The following is an 18,638-nucleotide window of genomic DNA, read 5'->3' as shown; positions in this document are numbered from 1 at the left end:
TGTCTGACTAGCGTATACACGCGACTTTGCAGTGACGAACTCGCGTATACGCAGATACGTAACTTGGATCTGAGATTCAGCAGAAAGGATAGAAGGGCGGAAGCCGAAACGAAAAAACGCCCAAAGATAACCGAGACAGATGAACCGATACAAAATAAAAAATGCTTAAGGACAAGCGATTATGCAAAATACATAAGTAGAACAGAAACTCTGTATTAACATCAAACTAGTTTCGTCCTCAATGGGACTCATCAGTGATACAAAGAGAATGAGCTACTTGCTGTCCTTATATAGCAAAAGCGGACAGGGCAAGTGCATGTACATGGAGTTTTTTAATGATTTTTTAATATTAAAATATTAAAAAAATATTTTAAATATTAAAAAATATGAATAAACAGATACGCGACTTCGCAGAGTCTGACTAGCGTATACACGCGACTTTGCAGTGACTAACTCGCGTATACGCAGATACGTAACAAGAAGCTAAAAAATAGCTAAAAGATAGCTCTGCTTTATGCAAAAAATCTGAAAAAACATGTACTGCTCCTGGAAGAAGAATGCACTGCTCCTGTAGAAAATCAAGGCCGGGGGTCGGAACTGCTCATGTAGAAGGTGCCGATCTTGCGCGGATTCCGCCAACAAATCAAGGGCCTGGGAATATGCTGAAGCAAAGGGTGACGCTGGAATTCTCCATGCAGTTTAGGGTTTAGGGAACCCCCAAGGTTCAAAGCACGAGTGGCTTCACAATAGTCCAGCTTCAACACCAAGGGGGCCCTTTTGAGGCCAAGAGAGTGAAGAGGACCTCGCGCATAGACCCGCTGCAATAGAGCAACCCTTTGATCCCAATGGACCTTGGCAAAACATGCCTGGAGGAAATCCGGTGGATAGCCCCTCGACCGAAGCCTGCTGTAGAAAGCCTGTCTGAGTTCAAGGAAACCCGGCTCGGTGCTCTCTCTCGAAGATATCTCTGCAGCTCATTAACCACGAATGCAACTTTCTGGTGTTTGGGGTGCCAGGAAGTAAATGGAATATACTGGTATGCATTCAGTGGTTTCTGGAAGCATCTGGTGGAAAGCTTTCCAGAGGTGTGAAAGTCATCACCTTTGAAAAGCACTATGTCCAGAATGTTGATGCTGGATGATGAAATGCAAGAAGTAATGCGGATGTGCTCAGGATAAATGGACTGGTAGCAATCCAAGAATTGGACCAATCTCTCTCTGGAGCCATTCCAGACCATGCAACCATCATCAATAAACCGTCTGAAAAGCTGAATCTCTGGAGCAGGAAATCTACGGAAGACTTCTTGCTCGAGATGGCAAAGGAAGAGACAAGCATATACAACAGCAAAATTGCTGCCCATGGCAGTGCCTCTAATCTGCCGGTAAAAAGAGCCATCAAACTGCAAAAAATGCCACTTGAGCACCAACTCAGCTGCACTGACAAGAAAATTCACGTCCTCTGGAGTGAAGAGATCAGCAGTACTATGCTCAATCATATCCCGTAAGGCATGCAAGCCTTCCTGAGTAGGAATACTAGGATAGAGGGACTCTACATCAAAAGTAACAAGAAATGAATCGGGAGCAAAACGCTTGGATTCAATATCCTGCAGCAAAGAGAGAGAGTCTGGGAGATGGTTGGGCTGAGCCAACAAAGTACCGAGAAGTTTATAATGCAAGAATTTGGAGAGAGGCTCCAGCATAAACCCATTGTAAGCACAGATAGGCCTACCGACAGGAGGGTTTTTGTGGATCTTCCAAATAAAGTAAAGCCTGCAAGCTTTGGCATCTTGCGGCTTGACTTGCATTATATACTCCCACTGCTGAACTGAGAGAAGGTTGCGATATCTTGCTCGAAGCTGCCTGAGAGACCTGCTGATGGCCAACCACGGAACCGATGCATACTGTCTGTAGACATTGAGATCAGCTAGTTGCCTATGGGCTTCGGCAACATAGTTTTCTCTGTCAAGAACCACAATCCCCAAGTTCTTGTCTGCTGGTTTGATCACAATGGGGAGTCGGCGAAGACTCTTTAATGCAAGCAATTGGGATCTAGCAAAACTGGGTCTGGGGGTAAACTGGACGGAGGCAATGCGGGTTTGAAGGATGGAAAGGCCAAGCTGAAGGGCACGATTAAGATCAGGGTCATTAATCGGCGGTTCCCAGGTAGGGTTTGGCAGGCGGAAAGGATTATAGGTATCATTATCAGAAGAAAGACGAAAAAATCTTCTGAGGCGGCAGAGACGGGAAAAATAAGCAAATTCTTTAAGAATGTCATCAACGGCCATGGGAGGAGGCCGGGGGATGTATTTGTGCCCTAGGCCCAATAATTTGGTTTGGCTGAAGGAAAGAGAGACGGAAGAGAGATTGTGAATAGCAAGATTGCTGATTCGACGATCGATCTGAGAAGGGGTCATTTTTCCAATCAGGTAAACTAAATAAGAGGAGGGGCTAACGGAGGGCAGCCAATACAGATGACGGGATTTGCTTACATTAAGGGAGTCTTGCCTTTCCCTTTGAATCCGGCAGGGATTTGATGAACACCTTGCCCATGTGGAGCAAATGGGGCAGCCTCCGGATTCAAACCAGTGTTCTGGGAAGGCTGGTTTGGAAAGGAGGCCGACTGTCCAGCAACAGATCTGGTGGAGCGGTTTCGTCTGCGGAAACGCCCCCTCCCCATCCCGTTTTTTGGCCGGGATTGCTGATCTAGGGCACCCTGCTGCTGCTGCTGCCTCTGAGGCTGCCTGCCCAGTTGCTCAGGCTCACTGCGCGGTTGCTGGGGCTGTCTGCGCAGAGGCCTCTGTTGACTGCGCAGAGGCTGCTGCTGCTGCTGCGGGGGCTGGATATGCTGCTGACGCTGCTGGGGCTGCCTCTGCTGCTGCTGCTGGGGCTGTCTACGTTGCTGCTGCTGCTGCTGGGGTTTCTGCCGAGAATGTTGCTGGGGCTGCTGCTGGGGTGAAGCCTCAAGGAGAGAAGCAAGATGATCAATTTTCTGTTGCTGGGCTTGGAGAGATTTTTCAATTTCTCTTCGAACCAATACAGAAATGGCTTCCTCACGAGGAATATCATTAGCTTGCTTAGCTTCTTCTTCCCGAGCGGAATTTCTGGCAGCTTGGGCAGCATCTCTGGCAGAACGACGAAGAACAAGCTCGGTTTTGAAATCATTGACTTGTCGACTGTAAGTGGACAAGGCAAGAGTACACCAATGGGCGGCAACAAGACTGCCATCAACAGGACCGGTGGAACTAGTGAATTCCATGTCTTCGAAAGGAAGGGCAAGCTGGCGAAGATTTTCTTTAAAATCTGAAACAAGATTAGAAACCCTAGTTCCATTTTGCTCCACAATAGATTGCTCATGTCGTAAGTAGAGTTCATGGCAATCTCTTCGATATCTGGCAGTAAGAGCTTCGAGACCACCTTTGAGGGCATCATTGGTGTCTGGATCGGAAGCTACAAGACCCGGTGTTTTAACCATAAGGCTCTGAATAACACGGTTGTCTTGTTGAAGAGCAAGCAATTTCTCAACGAGCGACTGAGATCTATGCAAGATTTCAGTGGCTTTTTGGAAATCCAGGACTGCACGAGAAATTACATCGGTCCAAGCGGTGGGCAACGGCGGAATTTCATTATTACCCGGAAGCTGGCGGGCAAAAGATGATTCCGGATCATTAGAAGCTGGAGGCCGAGAAGAAGGGCCCGGCTGAAAGTCGAGATGGGGCTGCGCAGCCTCAGGATGGGGCTGGGCAGTCTCAAGATGAGGCTGCGCAGTTCCTGGAGGGGACTGCGCAGGCTCATTGATGCCAGCTGCGGTATGCTCTGGTGGGCTGAAAAGAAAAAGCCCAGTGGAGTTCCGCTTCTCTTGCTCTCGGTTCACGATTTCATCAATCTCACGGGGAGAAATAGAGTTCTCCAAGACGAACTGCTGAATAACATTATCAATGATGTTCCTCCGAGACGAAGCGGAATCGCGTTCGGGAGGATCAAGATCAATAAGGGTTTGAGAATGGGCCCTGGAATGAGATCTAGTAACAGGACCCGTGCATTCATTAGGGTTTCTCGCCATGGACTTAGTTTAGGGCTTAAAGCAGAAAGAGAGTAAGGCGGAAACCGTAACGAAAATACACCCAAAGAAAAACCGAGACAGATACGTGACTTTGCAGATACGCGAAAAATCTGAAAAAACAGATACGCGACTTTGCAGTGTCTGACTAGCGTATACACGCGACTTTGCAGTGACGAACTCGCGTATACGCAGATACGTAACTTGGATCTGAGATTCAGCAGAAAGGATAGAAGGGCGGAAGCCGAAACGAAAAAACGCCCAAAGATAACCGAGACAGATGAACCGATACAAAATAAAAAATGCTTAAGGACAAGCGATTATACAAAATACATAAGTAGAACAGAAACTCTGTATTAACATCAAACTAGTTTCGTCCTCAATGGGACTCATCAGTGATACAAAGAGAATGAGCTACTTGCTGTCCTTATATAGCAAAAGCGGACAGGGCAAGTGCATGTACATGGAGTTTTTTAATAATTTTTTAATATTAAAATATTTTTAAAAAAATATTTTAAATATTAAAAAATATGAATAAACAGATACGCGACTTCGCAGAGTCGGACTAGCGTATACACGCGATATTTCAGTGACTAACTCGCGTATACGCAGATACGTAACAAGTAGCTAAAAAATAGCTAAAAGACAGCTCTGCTTATGCAAAAAATCTGAAAAAATATGTACTGCTCCTGGAAGAAGAATGCACTGCTCCTGTAGAAAATCAAGGCCGGGGGTCGGAACTGCTCATGTAGAAGGTGCCGATCTTGCGCGGATTCCGCCAACAAATCAAGGGCCTGGGAATATGCTGAAGCAAAGGGTGACGCTGGAATTCTCCATGCAGTTTAGGGTTTAGGGTTTAGGGTTTAGGGTTTAGGGTTTAGGGTCTAGGTTTTAGGGTCTAGGGTTTAGGGTCTAGGGTTTAGGGTCTAGGGTTTAGGGTTTAGGGCTTAAAGCAGAAAAGAGAGTAAGGCGGAAACCGTAACGAAAATACACCCGAAGAAAACCGAGACAGATACGTGACTTAGCAGATACGCGAAAAAATCTGAAAAAACAGATACGCGACTTTGCAGTGTCTGACCAGCGTATACACGCGACTTTGCAGTGACAAACTCGCGTATACGAAGATACGTAACTTGGATCTGAGATTCAGCAGAAAGAATAGAAAGGGTTTAGGGTTTAGGGTTTGGGGTTTGGGGTTTGGGGTTTGGGGTTTGGGGTTTGGGTTTAGGGTTTAGGGTTTAGGGTTTAGGGTTAAGGGTTAAGGGTTAAGGGTTAAGGGTTAAGGGTTAAGGGTTTAGGGTTAAGGGTTTAGGGTTAAGGGTTTAGGGTTTAGGGTTAAGGGTTAAGGGTTTGGGGTTTGGGGTTTGGGGTTTGGGGTTTGGGGTTTGGGTTTGGGGTTTGGGGTTTGGGGTTTGGGTTTGGGGTTTGGGGTTTGGGGTTTGGGGTTTGGGGTTTAGGGTTAGGGTTTAGGGTTTAGGGTTTAGGGTTTAGGGTTTAGGGTTTGGTTTAGGGTTTAGGGTTTGGTTTAGGGTTTAGGTTAGGGTTTAGGGTTTAGGGTTTAGGGTTTAGGGTTTAGGGTTTAGGGTTTAGGGTTTAGGGTTTAGGGTTAGGGTTAGGGGTTTAGGGTTTAGGGTTTAGGGTTTAGGGTTTAGGGTTAGGGTTTAGGGTTTAGGGTTAGGGGTTTAGGGTTAGGGGTTTAGGGTTTAGGGTTTAGGGTTTAGGGTTTAGGGTTAGGGTTTAGGGTTTAGGGTTTAGGGTTTAGGGTTTAGGGTTTAGGGTTTAGGGTTTAGGGTTTAGGGTTTAGGGTTTAGGGTTTAGGGTTTAAGGGTTTTAGGGTTTAGGGTTAAGGGTTTAGGGTTAAGGGTTAAGGGTTAAGGGTTAAGGGTTTAGGGTTTAGGGTTTAGGGTTTAGGGTTTAGGGTTTAGGGTTTAGGGTTTAGGGTTTAGGGTTTAAGGGTTAGGGTTTAAGGGTTTAAGGGTTTAGGGTTTAGGGTTTAGGGTTTAGGGTTTAGGGTTTAGGGTTTAGGGTTTAGGGCTTAATGCAAAAGAAGAGAGTAAGGCGGAAACCGAAACGAGAATAACCAGATATAACCGAGACAAGTAAACCGATACAAAAAAAATTGATACAAGATAAAAAATGCTTAAGGACAAGCGATTATGCAAAACACATAAGTAGAACAGAAACTCTGTATTAGCATCAAACTAGTTTCGTCCTCGATGGGACTCATCAGTGATACAAAGAAAATGAGCTACTTGCTGTCCTTATATAGCAAAAGCGGACAGGGCAAGTGCATGTACATGGAATTTTTTAATAATTTTTTAATATTAAAATATTTAAAAATATTTTAAATATTAAAAAATATGGGTACAAAATAGCTAAAAATAGCTAAAAAATAGCTAAAAATAGCTCTGCTCAAGCAAAAAATCTGAAAAATCATGTACTGCTCCTGGAAGAAGAATGCACTGCTCCTGTAGAAAAACAACTGCTCCTGTAGAAAAATCAAGGCCGTGGGTCGGAACTGCTCATGTAAAAAGTGCCGATTTTGCGCGGATTCCGCCAACAAATCAAGGGCCTGGGAATATGCTGAAGCAAAGGGTGACGCTGGAATTCTCCATGCAGTTTAGGGTTTAGGGAACCCCCAAGGTTCAAAGCACGAGTGGCTTCACAATAATCCAGCTTCAACACCAAGGGGGCCCTTTTGAGGCCAAGAGAGTGAAGAGGACCTCGCGCATAGACCCGCTGCAATAGAGCAACCCTTTGATCCCAATGGACCTTGGCAAAACATGCCTGGAGGAAATCCGGTGGATAGCCCCTCGACCGAAGCCTGCTGTAAAAAACCCGTCTGAGTTCGAGGAAGCCCATCTCAGTGCTCTCTCGAAGAAGATACCTCTGCAGCTCATTAACCACAAATGCAACTTTCTGGTGCTTGGGATGCCAGGAAGTGAATGGAATATACTGGTATGCATTTAGTGGTTTCTGGAAGCATCTGGTAGAAAGCTTTCCAGAGGTGTGGAAGTCATCACCTTTGAAAAGCACTATGTCCAGAATGTTGATGCTGGATGAGGATATGCAGGAAGTAATGCGAATGTGCTCAGGATAAATGGACTGGTAACAATCCAAGAATTGGACCAACCTCTCTCTGGAGCCATTCCAGACCATGCAACCATCATCAATAAACCGTCTGAAAAGCTGAATCTCTGGAGCGGGAAATCTTCGAAAGACTTCTTGCTCAAGATGGCAAAGGAAGAGACACGCATACACAACAGCAAAATTGCTGCCCATGGCAGTGCCTCTAATCTGCCGGTAATAAGAGCCATCAAACTGCAAAAAATGCCACTTGAGCACCAACTCAGCTGCACTAACAAGAAAATCCACGTCCTCTGGAGTGAAGAAATTAGTGGTACTATGCTCAATCATATCCCGTAAGGCATGCAAGCCTTCCTGAGTAGGAATACTGGGATAGAGGGACTCTACATCAAAAGTAACAAGAAATGAATCCGGAGCAAACCGCTTGGATTCAATATCCTGCAATAAGGAGAGAGAGTCTGGAAGATGGTTGGGCTGAGCCAACAGAGTACCAAGAAGTTTATAATGCAAAAATTTGGAAAGAGGTTCCAACATAAACCCATTGTAAGCACAGATAGGCCTACCAACAGGAGGGTTTTTGTGGATCTTCCAAATAAAATAAAGCCTGCAAGCTTTGGCATCTTGCGGCTTGATTTGCATTATATACTCCCATTGCTGAACTGAGAGGAGGTTGCGATGTCTTGCTTGAAGCTGCCTGAGAGACCTGCTGATGGCCAACCACGGAACCGATGCATACTGCCTGTAGACATTGAGATCAGCTAGTTGCCTATGGGCTTCGGCAACATAGCTTTCTCTGTCAAGAACCACAATCCCCAAGTTCTTATCTGCTGGTTTGATCACAATAGGGAGTCGGCGAAGACTCTTTAATGCAAGCAATTGGGATCTAGCAAAAGAGGGTTTGGGGGTAAACTGGACGGAGGCAATGCGGGTTTGAAGGATGGAAAGGCCATGCTGAAGGGCACGATTAAGATCAGGGTCATTAATCGGAGGTTCCCAGGTAGGGTTTGGCAGGCGAAAAGGGTTATAGGTATCATCATCAGAAGAAAGACGAAAAAATCTTCTGAGACGGCAAAGGCGGGAAAAATAAGCAAATTCTTTATAAATGTCATCAATGGCCATGGGAGGTGGCCGAGGAATGTATTTGTGCCCTAGGCCCAATAATTTGGTTTGGCTGAAGGAAAGAGAGACTGAGGATAGATTGTGAATAGCAAGATTGCTAATTCGACGATCTATCTGGGAGGGGGTCATTTTTCCAATCAGGTAAACTAAATAAGCAGAGGGGCTAATGGAGGGCAACCAATACAGATGACGGGAATTGCTTACATTAAAGGAGCCTTGCCTTTCCCTTTGAATCCGGGAGGGATTTGATGAACACCTTGCCCATGTGGAGCAAATGGGGCAGCCTCCGGATTCAAACCAGTGTTCAGGGAAGGCTGGTTTGGATCGGAGGCCGACTGACCAGCAACAGATCTGGTGGAGCGATTTCCTCGGCGGAAACGCCCCCTGCCCATCCCGTTTTTTGGCCGGGATTGCTGATCAAGAGAGCTCGGCTGCTGCTGCTGCCTCTGAGGCTGCCTGCGCAGTTGCCCAGGCTCTCTGCGCAGTTGCTGGGGCTGCCTGCGCAGAGGCCTCTCCTGACTGCGCAGAGGCTGCTGCTGCTGCTGCTGCGAGGGCCGGTTCTGCTGCTGCTGCTGCTGGGGTTGCCTCTGCTGCTGATGCTGAGGCTGTCTACGCTGCTGCTGCTGCTGGGGTTTCTGCCGAGAATGTTGCTGGGGCTGCTGCTGGGGAGAAGCATCTAAGCGAGAAACAAGCTCATCAATTTTCTGTTGCTGGGTTTGGAGAGATTTTGCAATTTCTCTTCGAACCAGAACAGCAATGGCTTCCTCACGAGGAATATCATTAGCTTGCTTAGCTGCTTCTTCCCGAGCGGAATTTCTGGCAGCTTGGGCAGCTTCTCTGGCAGAACGACGAAGAACAAGCTCTGTCTTGAAATCATTGACTTGCCGGCTGTAAGTGGACAAGGCAAGAGAACACCAATGGGCTGCAACAAGACTGCCGTCAACAGGACCGGTGGAGCTAAGAAAATCCATGTCTTCGAAAGGAAGAGCAAGCTGGAGAAGCTTTTCTTTGAAATTTGAAGCAAGGGTGGAAACCCTAGCTTCATTTTGCTCCACAATGGCTTGCTCATGCCGTAAGTAAAGTTCATGGCAATCTCTTCGATATCTGGCAGTAAGAGCATCAAGACCACCTTTGAGAGTATCATTGGTGTCAGGATCGGAAGCTACAAGACCCGGAGTTTTAACCATGAGGCTCTGAATAACTCGGTTGTCTTGTTGAAGAGCAAGCAATTTCTCTACAAGCGACTGAGATCTATGCAAGATGTCAGTGGCTTTTCGGAAATCCTTGACTGCACGAGAGATTACATCGGTCCAAGCAGAGGGCAACGGCGGAATTTCGTTATTACCCGGAAGCTGGTGGGCAAAAGATGATTCCGGCTCATGAGAAACTGGTGGCCGAGAAGGACCCGGCTGGGGCTGCGCAGTTCCTGGAGGGGGCTGCGCAGTCTCTTGATGGTGCTGCGCAGTCTCTGAATGGGGCTGCGCAGTTTCCAGATGGGGCTGCGCAGTTCCTGGAGGGGACTGCGCAGCCTCATTGCTGCCAGCTGTACGATGACCCGGTGGGCTGAAAAGAAAAAACCCTAGATCATTCCGCTTCGCTTGTTCTCGGTTGATAATCTCGTCAATCTCACGGGTGGAAGGAGCATTTTCCAAAATAAATTGCTGAATGACATTCTCAATAACGTTTCTCCCAGACTGAGCGGAGTCACGTTCGGGAGGATCATTCTCATGAGATTGAGAGTTGGCCCTGGAGAGAGATCTAGTAACAGGACCCGTAAAATCATTAGGGTTTCTCGCCATGGACAAAGTTTAGGGCTTAATGCAAAAGAAGAGAGTAAGGCGGAAACCGAAACGAGAATAACCAGATATAACCGAGACAAGTAAACCGATACAAAAAAAAAAAAATTGATACAAGATAAAAAATGCTTAAGGACAAGCGATTATGCAAAACACATAAGTAGAACAGAAACTCTGTATTAGCATCAAACTAGTTTCGTCCTCGATGGGACTCATCAGTGATACAAAGAAAATGAGCTACTTGCTGTCCTTATATAGCAAAAGCGGACAGGGCAAGTGCATGTACATGGAATTTTTTAATAATTTTTTAATATTAAAATATTTAAAAATATTTTAAATATTAAAAAATATGGGTACAAAATAGCTAAAAATAGCTAAAAAATAGCTAAAAATAGCTCTGCTCAAGCAAAAAATCTGAAAAATCATGTACTGCTCCTGGAAGAAGAATGCACTGCTCCTGTAGAAAAACAACTGCTCCTGTAGAAAAATCAAGGCCGTGGGTCGGAACTGCTCATGTAAAAAGTGCCGATTTTGCGCGGATTCCGCCAACAAATCAAGGGCCTGGGAATATGCTGAAGCAAAGGGTGACGCTGGAATTCTCCATGCAGTTTAGGGTTTAGGGTTTAGGGTTTAGGGTTTAGGGTTTAGGGTTTAGGGTTTAGGGTTTAGGGTTTAGGGTTTAGGGCTTAATGCAAAAGAAGAGAGTAAGGCGGAAACCGAAACGAGAATAACCAGATATAACCGAGACAAGTAAACCGATACAAAAAAAATTGATACAAGATAAAAAATGCTTAAGGACAAGCGATTATGCAAAACACATAAGTAGAACAGAAACTCTGTATTAGCATCAAACTAGTTTCGTCCTCGATGGGACTCATCAGTGATACAAAGAAAATGAGCTACTTGCTGTCCTTATATAGCAAAAGCGGACAGGGCAAGTGCATGTACATGGAATTTTTTAATAATTTTTTAATATTAAAATATTTAAAAATATTTTAAATATTAAAAAATATGGGTACAAAATAGCTAAAAATAGCTAAAAAATAGCTAAAAATAGCTCTGCTCAAGCAAAAAATCTGAAAAATCATGTACTGCTCCTGGAAGAAGAATGCACTGCTCCTGTAGAAAAACAACTGCTCCTGTAGAAAAATCAAGGCCGTGGGTCGGAACTGCTCATGTAAAAAGTGCCGATTTTGCGCGGATTCCGCCAACAAATCAAGGGCCTGGGAATATGCTGAAGCAAAGGGTGACGCTGGAATTCTCCATGCAGTTTAGGGTTTAGGGAACCCCCAAGGTTCAAAGCACGAGTGGCTTCACAATAATCCAGCTTCAACACCAAGGGGGCCCTTTTGAGGCCAAGAGAGTGAAGAGGACCTCGCGCATAGACCCGCTGCAATAGAGCAACCCTTTGATCCCAATGGACCTTGGCAAAACATGCCTGGAGGAAATCCGGTGGATAGCCCCTCGACCGAAGCCTGCTGTAAAAAACCCGTCTGAGTTCGAGGAAGCCCATCTCAGTGCTCTCTCGAAGAAGATACCTCTGCAGCTCATTAACCACAAATGCAACTTTCTGGTGCTTGGGATGCCAGGAAGTGAATGGAATATACTGGTATGCATTTAGTGGTTTCTGGAAGCATCTGGTAGAAAGCTTTCCAGAGGTGTGGAAGTCATCACCTTTGAAAAGCACTATGTCCAGAATGTTGATGCTGGATGAGGATATGCAGGAAGTAATGCGAATGTGCTCAGGATAAATGGACTGGTAACAATCCAAGAATTGGACCAACCTCTCTCTGGAGCCATTCCAGACCATGCAACCATCATCAATAAACCGTCTGAAAAGCTGAATCTCTGGAGCGGGAAATCTTCGAAAGACTTCTTGCTCAAGATGGCAAAGGAAGAGACACGCATACACAACAGCAAAATTGCTGCCCATGGCAGTGCCTCTAATCTGCCGGTAATAAGAGCCATCAAACTGCAAAAAATGCCACTTGAGCACCAACTCAGCTGCACTAACAAGAAAATCCACGTCCTCTGGAGTGAAGAAATTAGTGGTACTATGCTCAATCATATCCCGTAAGGCATGCAAGCCTTCCTGAGTAGGAATACTGGGATAGAGGGACTCTACATCAAAAGTAACAAGAAATGAATCCGGAGCAAACCGCTTGGATTCAATATCCTGCAATAAGGAGAGAGAGTCTGGAAGATGGTTGGGCTGAGCCAACAGAGTACCAAGAAGTTTATAATGCAAAAATTTGGAAAGAGGTTCCAACATAAACCCATTGTAAGCACAGATAGGCCTACCAACAGGAGGGTTTTTGTGGATCTTCCAAATAAAATAAAGCCTGCAAGCTTTGGCATCTTGCGGCTTGATTTGCATTATATACTCCCATTGCTGAACTGAGAGGAGGTTGCGATGTCTTGCTTGAAGCTGCCTGAGAGACCTGCTGATGGCCAACCACGGAACCGATGCATACTGCCTGTAGACATTGAGATCAGCTAGTTGCCTATGGGCTTCGGCAACATAGCTTTCTCTGTCAAGAACCACAATCCCCAAGTTCTTATCTGCTGGTTTGATCACAATAGGGAGTCGGCGAAGACTCTTTAATGCAAGCAATTGGGATCTAGCAAAAGAGGGTTTGGGGGTAAACTGGACGGAGGCAATGCGGGTTTGAAGGATGGAAAGGCCATGCTGAAGGGCACGATTAAGATCAGGGTCATTAATCGGAGGTTCCCAGGTAGGGTTTGGCAGGCGAAAAGGGTTATAGGTATCATCATCAGAAGAAAGACGAAAAAATCTTCTGAGACGGCAAAGGCGGGAAAAATAAGCAAATTCTTTATAAATGTCATCAATGGCCATGGGAGGTGGCCGAGGAATGTATTTGTGCCCTAGGCCCAATAATTTGGTTTGGCTGAAGGAAAGAGAGACTGAGGATAGATTGTGAATAGCAAGATTGCTAATTCGACGATCTATCTGGGAGGGGGTCATTTTTCCAATCAGGTAAACTAAATAAGCAGAGGGGCTAATGGAGGGCAACCAATACAGATGACGGGAATTGCTTACATTAAAGGAGCCTTGCCTTTCCCTTTGAATCCGGGAGGGATTTGATGAACACCTTGCCCATGTGGAGCAAATGGGGCAGCCTCCGGATTCAAACCAGTGTTCAGGGAAGGCTGGTTTGGATCGGAGGCCGACTGACCAGCAACAGATCTGGTGGAGCGATTTCCTCGGCGGAAACGCCCCCTGCCCATCCCGTTTTTTGGCCGGGATTGCTGATCAAGAGAGCTCGGCTGCTGCTGCTGCCTCTGAGGCTGCCTGCGCAGTTGCCCAGGCTCTCTGCGCAGTTGCTGGGGCTGCCTGCGCAGAGGCCTCTCCTGACTGCGCAGAGGCTGCTGCTGCTGCTGCTGCGAGGGCCGGTTCTGCTGCTGCTGCTGCTGGGGTTGCCTCTGCTGCTGATGCTGAGGCTGTCTACGCTGCTGCTGCTGCTGGGGTTTCTGCCGAGAATGTTGCTGGGGCTGCTGCTGGGGAGAAGCATCTAAGCGAGAAACAAGCTCATCAATTTTCTGTTGCTGGGTTTGGAGAGATTTTGCAATTTCTCTTCGAACCAGAACAGCAATGGCTTCCTCACGAGGAATATCATTAGCTTGCTTAGCTGCTTCTTCCCGAGCGGAATTTCTGGCAGCTTGGGCAGCTTCTCTGGCAGAACGACGAAGAACAAGCTCTGTCTTGAAATCATTGACTTGCCGGCTGTAAGTGGACAAGGCAAGAGAACACCAATGGGCTGCAACAAGACTGCCGTCAACAGGACCGGTGGAGCTAAGAAAATCCATGTCTTCGAAAGGAAGAGCAAGCTGGAGAAGCTTTTCTTTGAAATTTGAAGCAAGGGTGGAAACCCTAGCTTCATTTTGCTCCACAATGGCTTGCTCATGCCGTAAGTAAAGTTCATGGCAATCTCTTCGATATCTGGCAGTAAGAGCATCAAGACCACCTTTGAGAGTATCATTGGTGTCAGGATCGGAAGCTACAAGACCCGGAGTTTTAACCATGAGGCTCTGAATAACTCGGTTGTCTTGTTGAAGAGCAAGCAATTTCTCTACAAGCGACTGAGATCTATGCAAGATGTCAGTGGCTTTTCGGAAATCCTTGACTGCACGAGAGATTACATCGGTCCAAGCAGAGGGCAACGGCGGAATTTCGTTATTACCCGGAAGCTGGTGGGCAAAAGATGATTCCGGCTCATGAGAAACTGGTGGCCGAGAAGGACCCGGCTGGGGCTGCGCAGTTCCTGGAGGGGGCTGCGCAGTCTCTTGATGGTGCTGCGCAGTCTCTGAATGGGGCTGCGCAGTTTCCAGATGGGGCTGCGCAGTTCCTGGAGGGGACTGCGCAGCCTCATTGCTGCCAGCTGTACGATGACCCGGTGGGCTGAAAAGAAAAAACCCTAGATCATTCCGCTTCGCTTGTTCTCGGTTGATAATCTCGTCAATCTCACGGGTGGAAGGAGCATTTTCCAAAATAAATTGCTGAATGACATTCTCAATAACGTTTCTCCCAGACTGAGCGGAGTCACGTTCGGGAGGATCATTCTCATGAGATTGAGAGTTGGCCCTGGAGAGAGATCTAGTAACAGGACCCGTAAAATCATTAGGGTTTCTCGCCATGGACAAAGTTTAGGGCTTAATGCAAAAGAAGAGAGTAAGGCGGAAACCGAAACGAGAATAACCAGATATAACCGAGACAAGTAAACCGATACAAAAAAAATTGATACAAGATAAAAAATGCTTAAGGACAAGCGATTATGCAAAACACATAAGTAGAACAGAAACTCTGTATTAGCATCAAACTAGTTTCGTCCTCGATGGGACTCATCAGTGATACAAAGAAAATGAGCTACTTGCTGTCCTTATATAGCAAAAGCGGACAGGGCAAGTGCATGTACATGGAATTTTTTAATAATTTTTTAATATTAAAATATTTAAAAATATTTTAAATATTAAAAAATATGGGTACAAAATAGCTAAAAATAGCTAAAAAATAGCTAAAAATAGCTCTGCTCAAGCAAAAAATCTGAAAAATCATGTACTGCTCCTGGAAGAAGAATGCACTGCTCCTGTAGAAAAACAACTGCTCCTGTAGAAAAATCAAGGCCGTGGGTCGGAACTGCTCATGTAAAAAGTGCCGATTTTGCGCGGATTCCGCCAACAAATCAAGGGCCTGGGAATATGCTGAAGCAAAGGGTGACGCTGGAATTCTCCATGCAGTTTAGGGTTTAGGGAACCCCCAAGGTTCAAAGCACGAGTGGCTTCACAATAATCCAGCTTCAACACCAAGGGGGCCCTTTTGAGGCCAAGAGAGTGAAGAGGACCTCGCGCATAGACCCGCTGCAATAGAGCAACCCTTTGATCCCAATGGACCTTGGCAAAACATGCCTGGAGGAAATCCGGTGGATAGCCCCTCGACCGAAGCCTGCTGTAAAAAACCCGTCTGAGTTCGAGGAAGCCCATCTCAGTGCTCTCTCGAAGAAGATACCTCTGCAGCTCATTAACCACAAATGCAACTTTCTGGTGCTTGGGATGCCAGGAAGTGAATGGAATATACTGGTATGCATTTAGTGGTTTCTGGAAGCATCTGGTAGAAAGCTTTCCAGAGGTGTGGAAGTCATCACCTTTGAAAAGCACTATGTCCAGAATGTTGATGCTGGATGAGGATATGCAGGAAGTAATGCGAATGTGCTCAGGATAAATGGACTGGTAACAATCCAAGAATTGTACCAACCTCTCTCTGGAGCCATTCCAGACCATGCAACCATCATCAATAAACCGTCTGAAAAGCTGAATCTCTGGAGCGGGAAATCTTCGAAAGACTTCTTGCTCAAGATGGCAAAGGAAGAGACACGCATACACAACAGCAAAATTGCTGCCCATGGCAGTGCCTCTAATCTGCCGGTAATAAGAGCCATCAAACTGCAAAAAATGCCACTTGAGCACCAACTCAGCTGCACTAACAAGAAAATCCACGTCCTCTGGAGTGAAGAAATTAGTGGTACTATGCTCAATCATATCCCGTAAGGCATGCAAGCCTTCCTGAGTAGGAATACTGGGATAGAGGGACTCTACATCAAAAGTAACAAGAAATGAATCCGGAGCAAACCGCTTGGATTCAATATCCTGCAATAAGGAGAGAGAGTCTGGAAGATGGTTGGGCTGAGCCAACAGAGTACCAAGAAGTTTATAATGCAAAAATTTGGAAAGAGGTTCCAACATAAACCCATTGTAAGCACAGATAGGCCTACCAACAGGAGGGTTTTTGTGGATCTTCCAAATAAAATAAAGCCTGCAAGCTTTGGCATCTTGCGGCTTGATTTGCATTATATACTCCCATTGCTGAACTGAGAGGAGGTTGCGATGTCTTGCTTGAAGCTGCCTGAGAGACCTGCTGATGGCCAACCACGGAACCGATGCATACTGCCTGTAGACATTGAGATCAGCTAGTTGCCTATGGGCTTCGGCAACATAGCTTTCTCTGTCAAGAACCACAATCCCCAAGTTCTTATCTGCTGGTTTGATCACAATAGGGAGTCGGCGAAGACTCTTTAATGCAAGCAATTGGGATCTAGCAAAAGAGGGTTTGGGGGTAAACTGGACGGAGGCAATGCGGGTTTGAAGGATGGAAAGGCCATGCTGAAGGGCACGATTAAGATCAGGGTCATTAATCGGAGGTTCCCAGGTAGGGTTTGGCAGGCGAAAAGGGTTATAGGTATCATCATCAGAAGAAAGACGAAAAAATCTTCTGAGACGGCAAAGGCGGGAAAAATAAGCAAATTCTTTATAAATGTCATCAATGGCCATGGGAGGTGGCCGAGGAATGTATTTGTGCCCTAGGCCCAATAATTTGGTTTGGCTGAAGGAAAGAGAGACTGAGGATAGATTGTGAATAGCAAGATTGCTAATTCGACGATCTATCTGGGAGGGGGTCATTTTTCCAATCAGGTAAACTAAATAAGCAGAGGGGCTAATGGAGGGCAACCAATACAGATGACGGGAATTGCTTACATTAAAGGAGCCTTGCCTTTCCCTTTGAATCCGGGAGGGATTTGATGAACACCTTGCCCATGTGGAGCAAATGGGGCAGCCTCCGGATTCAAACCAGTGTTCAGGGAAGGCTGGTTTGGATCGGAGGCCGACTGACCAGCAACAGATCTGGTGGAGCGATTTCCTCGGCGGAAACGCCCCTGCCCATCCCGTTTTTTGGCCGGGATTGCTGATCAAGAGAGCTCGGCTGCTGCTGCTGCCTCTGAGGCTGCCTGCGCAGTTGCCCAGGCTCTCTGCGCAGTTGCTGGGGCTGCCTGCGCAGAGGCCTCTCCTGACTGCGCAGAGGCTGCTGCTGCTGCTGCTGCGAGGGCCGGTTCTGCTGCTGCTGCTGCTGGGGTTGCCTCTGCTGCTGATGCTGAGGCTGTCTACGCTGCTGCTGCTGCTGGGGTTTCTGCCGAGAATGTTGCTGGGGCTGCTGCTGGGGAGAAGCATCTAAGCGAGAAACAAGCTCATCAATTTTCTGTTGCTGGGTTTGGAGAGATTTTGCAATTTCTCTTCGAACCAGAACAGCAATGGCTTCCTCACGAGGAATATCATTAGCTTGCTTAGCTGCTTCTTCCCGAGCGGAATTTCTGGCAGCTTGGGCAGCTTCTCTGGCAGAACGACGAAGAACAAGCTCTGTCTTGAAATCATTGACTTGCCGGCTGTAAGTGGACAAGGCAAGAGAACACCAATGGGCTGCAACAAGACTGCCGTCAACAGGACCGGTGGAGCTAAGAAAATCCATGTCTTCGAAAGGAAGAGCAAGCTGGAGAAGCTTTTCTTTGAAATTTGAAGCAAGGGTGGAAACCCTAGCTTCATTTTGCTCCACAATGGCTTGCTCATGCCGTAAGTAAAGTTCATGGCAATCTCTTCGATATCTGGCAGTAAGAGCATCAAGACCACCTTTGAGAGTATCATTGGTGTCAGGATCGGAAGCTACAAGACCCGGAGTTTTAACCATGAGGCTCTGAATAACTCGGTTGTCTTGTTGAAGAGCAAGCAATTTCTCTACAAGCGACTGAGATCTATGCAAGATGTCAGTGGCTTTTCGGAAATCCTTGACTGCACGAGAGATTACATCGGTCCAAGCAGAGGGCAACGGCGGAATTTCGTTATTACCCGGAAGCTGGTGGGCAAAAGATGATTCCGGCTCATGAGAAACTGGTGGCCGAGAAGGACCCGGCTGGGGCTGCGCAGTTCCTGGAGGGGGCTGCGCAGTCTCTTGATGGTGCTGCGCAGTCTCTGAATGGGGCTGCGCAGTTTCCAGATGGGGCTGCGCAGTTCCTGGAGGGGACTGCGCAGCCTCATTGCTGCCAGCTGTACGATGACCCGGTGGGCTGAAAAGAAAAAACCCTAGATCATTCCGCTTCGCTTGTTCTCGGTTGATAATCTCGTCAATCTCACGGGTGGAAGGAGCATTTTCAAAATAAATTGCTGAATGACATTCTCAATAACGTTTCTCCCAGACTGAGCGGAGTCACGTTCGGGAGGATCATTCTCATGAGATTGAGA

At 46.6% G+C, this 18,638-nt stretch overlaps 1 protein-coding gene across 1 annotated transcript; it reads right to left on the bottom strand.

The window, feature by feature from the left end:
- Window positions 1–757: 757 nt before the first annotated feature.
- LOC149198804 (uncharacterized) lies at window positions 758–2,413 on the bottom strand. The gene has a single exon (XM_089400368.1). It carries the CDS (start codon window positions 2,411–2,413, stop codon window positions 758–760), a length of 1,656 nt encoding a protein of 551 aa, XP_089256494.1.
- Window positions 2,414–18,638: the final 16,225 nt, after the last annotated feature.

Source organism: Pinus tabuliformis, chromosome 2_1, assembly GCF_031772625.1.
Source record: "Pinus tabuliformis cultivar Carrire ecotype Pingquan chromosome 2_1, CPIR1, whole genome shotgun sequence".
NCBI lineage: Eukaryota > Viridiplantae > Streptophyta > Pinopsida > Pinales > Pinaceae > Pinus > Pinus tabuliformis.
The sequence above is the reverse complement of the archived record's forward strand: the minus strand, read 5'-3'. Positions and strand labels throughout refer to the sequence as shown.

What these genes read in the sequence shown, in the direction of transcription:
- LOC149198804 (XM_089400368.1), bottom strand. Translation starts at nt 2,413, where the DNA reads ATGACCCCTTCTCAGATCGATCGTCGAATCAGCAATCTTGCTATTCAC.